At 45.1% G+C, this 9,666-nt stretch overlaps 1 protein-coding gene across 1 annotated transcript in view; it reads right to left on the bottom strand.

Moving 5' to 3' along the window:
• Nucleotides 1-390: 390 nt before the first annotated feature.
• TRIM71 (tripartite motif containing 71) overlaps nt 391-9,666 on the bottom strand; it is an 84,904-nt gene continuing 75,628 nt past the window's right edge. The window contains exon 4 of the mRNA XM_017965927.4: nt 391-7,859. Within this exon, the coding sequence (XP_017821416.2) occupies nt 6,408-7,859 (1,452 nt within the window). The 3' untranslated portion in view covers nt 391-6,407. The remainder of the gene's footprint in view (nt 7,860-9,666) is intronic.

Here is a 9,666-nt window from a genome sequence, read left to right as displayed (position 1 = left end):
AGGCTGGAGTGCAGTGGCGCGATCTCAGCTCACCGCAACCTCTGCCTCCCCAGTTCAAGCAATTCTCCTGCCTCAGCCTCCCAAGTAGCTGGGATTACAGGTGCCCACCACCCACCATGCTAATTTTTGTATTTTTAGTAGACCAAGCTGGTGAACTCCTGATTTCGTGCATGATCCGTCTACCTCAGCCTCCCAAAGTGCTGGAATTGCAGTAGTGAGCCACCATGCCCCGCCTTGCCATCACCTTTTTTGAAAGCACTGCATGGGCCCAATCTGGCCTACCAATCAGTGCACCCCTGGCCCCTCCACCTCAGGGCCTCCCTTCCCATCCAGTCAAGTGCACACACCCTTATTTACTATGGATTAAAGGATCACACAGACACAATATAGCCATGGAAAAACCCTCTTGTTTATTTGATTAAACAAAAATAAAATAAGCTGCATAGGAACAATTTTAAAGTCCAAAGAGACACCAACTTTGTTTTAAGGCTGTAGTAGCTGATACAGCATCTCCTTGCTACCTTCCCCAGCCTTCTCTGTGGACCACAGCGATACATTCAGAAGCCTGCTAGCTACTAACACAGGAGTTTTTGAACACTTTCCCATTGGTTCTTCACTGCTCATTGCCTGTCATGCCTGCCCCCCTGACATTTAAGATTTAAAATGTGAAAGCCAAAAGGGGGGGTGGGGGGGACAATCAAAAACTTACTTCTGCCCAAGGGTTTGGGGGGAAATCTTCATTTCCCTACCCAGCTACTGAACTGATGGGATTCACACTACCACGGCAATGCCCATTTAAAAGTGGCAAATAGGCAGCACCCCACCCCGGATGGGCTTGCAGTGTGGTTTCCGCTGCCAGGGGAGTTACCACGGTAGTGCATATTCCTTCTATCATGTCTGCCTTGGCCAAATACAAATTAAGAGGTTTAACTTAGTCATTCTAACGTAAGGCAACATGCCCACATTAATTCCCCCAATTCTGTGTTTACTTAAAAAAAAAAAAAGAAAGACTCAACTGAGTCACATGTTCCACAGTTAAAAATTAAAGCATTTTGCTGACCCGGCATGAGGGCTAATGGGCAGTGTTAAGATTCAGTATAACAACCCTCCTCCCACCCACCCAAGTATAACTAACATGCTAGATAAAAACAACACCCCTTACCCACCCACCCTCACCTGCATCAGTGTTAAGAGAAAAGGGGGGAAAAAAGAAAGGAATCTTACCACCCTAAAAGCAAGAAAACCCCAGAAATGTGAAAAATCTTCCTCTGAAGAAATCAACTACACAGACTGCTAGAAACATAAAGAACTACAGTGGAGCTGGCTAAAGAAAGTAAACACTTTGCTACACACGTCAACATTCAGTCAGTGTGCTCTGAGATAGGGTCTTAAGAAAAATACTACCTGAGCTTGTAAGTTAATACAATCATTAAAAGGAGGTCTAAGACCATGTGGATACACAACACTTTTAGAACCATGATTGGTTAAATGATGATGGAAAATATCCCACCAGGCTGGCTTGTTAACCCGTAAGATCAGTTTTAAAAAATAGACATAATTGAGGTATTTCTTCACCATGACATTTATAAGCCCAGCTCATGATAATGACAGTGGTCTTAGGACCCTCCTCTCTTCCAACGAACCAAAAATTAGGGCAGAAGAGAGGTGGGAGGGTCAATACAGTATATCCTGGGAATGTGCTTCTCAACTTTATCAAGTATTTAATAAACAAGGGGGGGAAAAACCCGTCGACATGTTACCTTTGGTAGAAAAAAAAAATCAAAACACAAAACAAAAGAGCAATATACACTTCAACAGTCACTGCTCAGTCAAAACAGTGATTGTTGCAACATCATGGTGATGAATGTCTGCTGGGTCCAGAAGCTACGAATACAATCATGTAGTCAAAAGGATTCTCATCCCTTCAAATATTGGATGTTTCCAAGAACTAGACCTTTAGAATTACTCCTAAAAGGGTATTAGTTGCAGACATTAGAAATACAGATAAAATATTTTTCTCTTGAAGAGAAAGAGACCTACAGGTCTTTATTTGTAGTTAAGTCCTCCAATAGGTCAGATTAACCAGTAGTTTCGTAATACTGAACAAAAGTAACGGTATGCATCATTCTTTGTGAGGGGGAAAAGCCAGATTGCTAAGAACTACTTGGATTTATGACTACATTTGCCTGACATTTCTCTTTCAAGGTTAATAAAACATTTCTCCTGGGAGAAATCAGTTGTAGATTTATGATAACATCTCTTTCAGAGGTAGCTTCCCGCTCCCGCCCACTCCCCACTGGATTAATACTATTCTTTTTGAGACCTGTCAGATGCTAAACATGAGGTAGATGACTGGCCACAATTGAGGTAGAAACTCAACAAAAGCAGTCAGTGTGGTCTGGAATGCTGCGTCCTGTGCCCCTGGCCTGCGGAAAGCCCCACAAGGCCATAGAGCTCCAGAGGCCCTGGCCACGTGACACCATCACCTGCGAGTACAAGTGTTTGACCTTTATACAGCCCCAGACTGTTGGAAACTCAGAGTGATGTTTTAAATATACCTTAAATATACCCTAAATACTTTTTGGCACCACTGGATTAAAAAAAAAAATCAGAAAAACACGCTTAAAACTTTGGCATATCTTTCACCACCTACCAGAACACAGCAATCTTTGAATCTCCCGATGAGGAAGGCAACACATATAAATAGTACTTTGCTGCTTCAAGCCTAAAAGACTCTCCTCCTCAAATAATTAAGCTTTGGCTTAACTAGAATAAATCAGACTGGGCCAATCACAAGCTATTCTCTTGCAACTCCATCACAAAGTGCCTCAATTCTGGCAACATTTTTGGCCCAACACCTAATTTGGATTCGGTTTATGGTACCCTTTATTATGTGTTTCCCCAAATAAGTTAGACTTAAAAGGGCATTGAGGAGTTAGTGCACTTGAGGTACAGCCCAGGTCACTGTGCTCTAGTCAACTTGAGTGCCACTTGCAGCCCCAATAGGATACAGGTTCTGAGACAGGATTAGATCTCTGGGCCAAAAATAACACTTTTGAAATGTTAAGTCAGTGTCAAGCGAAAGCGGTTTTGACCTATGGGTTAGATTTCCTTTAAACATCTCAATACCCAAAACTGCATATCCAAACCCAACGGGCATCTCCAAACATAAACTGAGCTGACATTACACCCCACCCAACCCTCGCCACCCGGCGAGATCAGACCTCTATGGGGACTACTGTCTTAACTGTCATATTTACTCCCCAGAAACCTTTTTGTTCTCCTACCTCAGAACACCCAGGACCTCACTATTTTTTCCATCATGCTGAAGACTCCCTTCCTTGACCTAACTCCTGGCTACCCTGGCATCACCTCGTAACAGGCAGGAGATTATTTAAACACAGGTACTCTTAACAGTCTCACACTAGGGACTGCCGAATGTTGGCTTTCATCATCTTTCTTTGATTTGGAACATTTCACATCATACAAAAAACACTCTCCAAAGTGCTTCGCACCAATCCCTATGGGTCAGGAGTCAATCGCGGGCAGCCACAAATGGCCAATGTTTTAAAAACAAAAGCTTTCCAAATGTGACGTTTCTCAAATGCCAGTCAGGCACCAATTTTGGGTATAGGAAGGTACGGGCATATACCACCACTGGGGACATAGAGGTAGTAGTTCCAATCTACACACATATTTCAGGGGCTTAGTTCTACTTGCTCTAAGCCTGCAAACTTATAAGTTTGTAAATTAAGACCTGTTAATTTCAACCATGGAGTGAAAATCTTGGCTTTTCAACCAAATCCATAGTAAAATGTCAAATAAGAAGCTTTAGTTACTGCTATGCACCAAGAAAATTTCTCATTTAGGTCCCAAAATTTTCCTACATCTGGGGAAATTAGAAAGAAAAGAGCAGAATGAAAACGACTACGAAAAGATTTTAATCAAGATCCATTTCCTCAATAAAATCTGTTTTTCAAGCATTTAAAACCAGTTGTCTTTGGTATTTAAAGGGTGGCCTGTTGGGTGGCTAGGGAGAAGGAAGAAGGTTCAGCACCAACTTACTCCAAAATAAAAAACAGTAAAAATGGTCAACTACATTAACTCTTTACCAAAGAACTTAGAGCTTAATGGCCAAAAGGCAACTGACTAGGCACTGGGAAAGGATTCACTATTAAATTCTATAGCAAAAGGAGCATCTACCAAACAAGATTTCTTAACGCCTTCCCACCCTGTAACAGCAGCTGGGAGCCAGCAGCTTTAAGTTACTTTCCAACGTTTCAATCTTTTATTGCATGCAGTTCTCCTCTGTGAGATGAAATTTTTTTTTCTTCCCATTTTGGTCACTCAGAAACCCTAGAATTAAAGCAATGGGAAGAGACAGCGTAGCTCGTAGTAGCAGATTAGACGTCCAAAAGAGGGTGTGGGAAGAGCAATCTGATTGACTTGTCATATCGTCCCCCCATCATCCCCTTTTCTACTGGGATGACAAAAGCAAGCTGTTCCGTTTGTTAATCTGCTCTGTTCATTTCAAACTATATTTTGCAATATAAATTTCTGTCTAATAGAGGAACAGAAGTTGATGCATAAGTCTCTATTTTTAAACAAGAGGTCTCTCTTGTAAGCCACTGACGTTTGTTTGAGAGTCACTCTTTCCCTGAGGAGGGCGCCTCCAGAATTGGGTTATTTTAGTATTTGGGGGAACGCAGGAACCCACTGGGTTCTGACAAGCAGGGTATCAGCTACACCTGCTTTGCACTTGAAAGACAGACAATGCCCAGAAGCACAAGTTTTGTGCCCAAGTCCAGCTTACAACCAACCAATCCTGTAAAGTGACCGATTCCACCCCACAGTTCTGCAGCGGGAGTCTTAAATTTTCATTCTTTGGTACCAAGTTACAGGTTTAAGAAAAGACATTACATCCTACATTTCAGGTTGGGAATGATTTGGTTTCTAGATCCTTTATATTCAAAGGCCTTGGGGGTGGGGGGTGGGGCACAGGGACATGGGGATTCATGTTAAACCATGAGGTCCTAAAGCATGGCCAGGGTGCAAACAATCCTATAAAAAGTGACCCAGCAGAGGGTGTGGGGCTGGGCTGTTCCCTGAACTTCCAGAGCAGGAAAAAAATTGTGCTTGTAAAACAGAAGTTCTTTCCTTTGCCTACTCTTCTTAGGAAAAGAAACTCCTACCACTACAGAACAAACTCCTATGCACTCTTGGGTTAGGATGAACCTGCCCCTTCTGTGGAGTTCCTATAGTTTGGGGGTGCCTGGCTTCTTTCATGTGCTCTCTGACTCCCTCAGCACAAGCATGTCCACCCACATTCATGTCCAAATCAGCCCATGCCTGAAAACCCTCTCTCTGAGAATGAGGTTAATTTCCTTCTTCCTTCCATTTAACTCTTTATAACCAACAGCAAAATAAGAAAACTTAACTTTTGAGAATATGTTTAATCAAAACTCCTGAGCTACATCTATATATATTTTTAAGAAACCAAAGCGTGAAAGGAGAGGTTTGGGAGGCAGTGTGTCATTTTCGGCTTTACTACTTGGGTGCAAGATGGCTTTGAAACAAACACGCACACACCCTCCCTTAAAAGAAACAAAGATTATATACCCTAAAATATGAAGGGTCTGCTTTTCTTGGCTAGCAAGCCACAGCCACAACGTCTAGGATTAAGAAAAGATGCAGAAGAGGAGGTTAAACACACTGAGGTATAAACGGAGAACAGAGGAGAGTTCTCTGTTGCAGCATTTAAAAAGAGAAGATTTTCCAAAAGGATCAAAACAACACAACATAATCTAACCCCATATAAACACAGTATTCTCAAGAACACAGATACTCTATAATTATGCATTTAAATCCTATTTTTTCCATGTTTTATAGTTTTTTGTTTTTTTACTTAGTAGTTTTTTTGTGTTTCCTTGGCTCAATCTACAGAATACACCCCACCACACACATCCAGTGCCCTCCCAGCCATACAGATGCCAGGTTTGTGCATATCATGTCCCACGCAGGGGAAGAGGGAAATGCGACTCCACTGAGGAGGGGAAGAGGGCCTGTTGCAGAAGGAAATGCAAAGATTTATGAGGTAGATAGAAATTATCACTTCACAGGCTCAATCCCTGCAGAAAAGATAAGTACATTCATCTGTAAAAAAATAAAGATGAGGTAGGACTTAAGCAATGTTGTACTTTTCTTGTTCTCTTTTAAAAAAAAGAAAAAAAGAAATCTCCCTGAGACTGTTTCTTCTTTGAAATTCAAAAAGAGAGAGTGAGAGATAGAGATAGAGATAGAGAGAGAGAGAGAGAGAGAGAGAGAGAGAGAGAGAGAGAGAGAGAGCGAGAGAGCGAGAGCGAGAGAGACGCGCACACACCCCAAACACAGAAACCTAGGAAATGCAATTAGAAGACGAGGATTCGATTGTTGCCAAAGTCCACCACGACGATCATTCCGTCGGGGGTGATGGCGATGCCTGAAGGGCGGTCCATCTGCCCGAAACCGCTGCCTTGAGCACCAAACTTGCACAGGAAGCTGCCGTTGGATTCAAACATCTGTACCCGATGGTTCCTGGAATCCGCCACGATGATACGCCCTTCCTGGTCCACGGCGACACCTTGTGGGCGCAGGAACTGCCCATTGCCTGTGCCCTCTGAGCCCAGGAAGCGTGCTGACTGGCAGTCGGGGTGAATGACCAGGAGCCGGTGGTTGTTGAAGTCGGTGACCACCAAGTGGCCCTCATGGTTGAAGGCCACACCCCGTGGGGAGTCAAAGTGCTTCCAGAGAGCCCCCTCGAAGCCGTACTTATTTAGGAAGACACCGTCAGGCCCAAACAGCTGGATCCGGTGGTTCCTCGTATCTGAGACCAGGATCTTGCCTTCAGAATTCACTGCCACATCCCAAGGGTAGTTGAACTGCCCGTTCTTGGTTCCCTTCTCACCAAATTTGAGGAGGAACTGGCCCTCGAAAGTGAAGATCTGGATGCGATGATTGTCCTTGTCAGCCACCACGATCCTGCGTGAGGCGTCACAGGCCACCCCGGCTGGTCGGTCGAACTGCCCTGGCCGGGAGCCCAGGGTGCCGAATTTGTGGTGGAAGGCGCCACAGGGCTTAAACACCTGGATGCGGTTGTTGCTGCGGTCGGCGACAATGATGTAGCCCTCCTTGTCTACACTCACGCCCCAAGGGCGGCAGAGCTTGCCATCGCTGTCACCCTCGCTGCCGAAGCTCAGGCCTGGGAGCCCGATGCCCACGTAGCTGCGGCCTGACTTGACCACCACCTTGAAAGGGCTGTTCTCGATGTGCTGGTTGCACAGTGTCACTGACACCAGGTGCTCGCCCTCCAGCTGGGGCCGGTAACTCACCACATATGTCCCATTTTGCTGATCGCTCACTTCTGCACCAAACAGGTTGCCATCAGGGCCAAGGACCACAGCTGACATCAGATCACCTCCCGAGAGGCGGGGCTCACCATCGTGGTCATAACCAATGACTGTGAAGGAGGCCACCTTACCCTGGAGGGCACGCTTGAGGCCGTCGCCTGTGGCCTTGGTGAGTGGTGCAAAGGCCCCGCTGCTAACAAAGCCAAAAGACTTGATGGCAAGGTACAATGCCTGATCTGGGGGTGTGAACATGACTCGGTCATCTTCCTGGGGCTGCAGGAGGCTCCGCACGGTCTTCAGCTCCTGCACCTGGGCCAGCATGCGGTCTCGGGCCAGCAGGATGTCTAGTGCTCGGCCCTCCTCCAGGACCTGCTGCACGGCACTGATGGTGCTCTCAAGCTTGTTGAGGTTTTGCCGCAGCTTCTCCACCTGCAGGTACAGAGACTTGGCTTTCACCTGGCGAATCTTTTCTACCTGGAGGGAAAAGTAAGAGTGGAGAAAGACACAGAGGCTTAGAGCCAAGCACAGAAAACCACACATAAGGCACAACTAATCACAAGGAAGCATCGGACAAACACATCTTGAGAGATGGTCTACAAAAAACATCTGGCCGGTTTTCTTCAAAAGCAGAAAAATCACAAAGGACTAAAAAAAGCTGAAGAACTGTTCTGGGTTTCAGAAGATAGTTATTAGAGACAAGACAACTAAGTGTAATTAGTGACCCTGGACTGGGGGAAATGGCCAGCTATGAAGAGCACCACTGGGACAATTGTTGAACCTTGGTTATGGACTGAGGAGTAGATGCTAGCACTGTATCAAAATCAAGTTTCCTAACTTCTGTAATTGTACTGTGTTTAGATGTAAAGGGGTTGTGTTTCCAATACACCAACTCACTCTCAGATCACAAACATATACATCCATGTACACATACACATACGCATTCAGTGAATGCTGCAGTGACCTGAGATAGTGCCATTGCACTCCAGCCTGGGTGACAGAGCCAGACTCTATCTCAAAAAGTAATAATTGGGACTAAACGTACATAATCAGTAAGAAAGATAAACATCTAGAGTTACTATTACTACTGCAATTTTTCTATAAGCTAGAAATTAAAGAAAAATAAAGTTAAAAACAGTCATCTAGCTAGGCAGAAGGGCATGCACCTGTCGTCCCAGCTACTTGGGAAGCTGAGGTGGGAGAATCACTTGAGCCCAGGAGGCTGTCTGTAGTGTGACATGATTGTATTTTACTTGTGAATAACCACTGCGTTCCAGCCTGGGAGATCCCACCTTAAAAAAGAAATAGCCATCTGACAACGGAGTTTACTGAGCACATATACTCTGCCAAGCACTGGAGGTACTGCAGTGACCCACAGAAAAAAATATCGTCCCTGCTCTCACAGAGTTGTAGTTTAGAAAAGCAGATGTTAGAAAGCAATCGAAGAAATAAGGATCATGTCAGATAGTGACAGCTATCAAAAAGTAGAAAAAGGATGGGAAAGACAGTGACTAGGAGCCCAGATAGAGACCAAGGGCGCTGAAGGACAGTGTCTTTCATAAGTTGAGACTAGGCAAAAGGCCAAAAGGAGAGTTATCCCAGCAGAGGAAATGGCCAGCACAAAGGCTCAGCATTTCGAGCACACGGTTTTCAGTAGGGGAGTGACATGACACATTCATGCTCCTAAAGAATTAGTTTGTGGCTTGGTGCGATGGCTCACAGTTGTAATCCCAGCACTTTGGGAGGCAGAGGTGGGTGGATAACCTGAGGTCAGGAGTTTGAGACCAGGCTGGGCAGCACGGTGAAACCTTGTCTCTACTAAAAATACAAAATTAGCCGGGCATGGTGGGGGGACCTATAATCCCAGCTACTCAGGAGGCTGAGGCACTTGAACTAGGGAAGTGGAGGTTGCAGTGAGCCGAGATCATCCAGCCTGGGCGACAAGAGCAAAAAAACTCCGTCTCAAAAAAACAAACAAACAAACAACAAAAAACAGGATTAGTTTGGGAAATGTGTATTAACCGGGAACAAGAGCTGTGGGTTGGTAGTGGCTCAGCCATCAGAAGTGGCTGTGAAAGTGGAGCGAGTGGCAAACAGGGTACTATAGAGGCAAAACCAGGCAGGATTTCATGGCTAGTCTACACCCCCAGAAACCCGAAATCACTGAAAGAACACACACAGTGGTGTGTGGGCACGGTGGTTCATGCCTGTAATCCCAGCACTCTGGGAAGCCAAGGCAGGTGGATCACTTGAAGTCAGGAGTAGGTGTACACACACACACACA

The sequence above is a fragment of the Callithrix jacchus genome, chromosome 17 (genome assembly GCF_049354715.1).
Source record: "Callithrix jacchus isolate 240 chromosome 17, calJac240_pri, whole genome shotgun sequence".
Taxonomy (NCBI): Eukaryota; Metazoa; Chordata; class Mammalia; order Primates; family Cebidae; genus Callithrix; species Callithrix jacchus.
The sequence above is the reverse complement of the archived record's forward strand: the minus strand, read 5'-3'. Positions and strand labels throughout refer to the sequence as shown.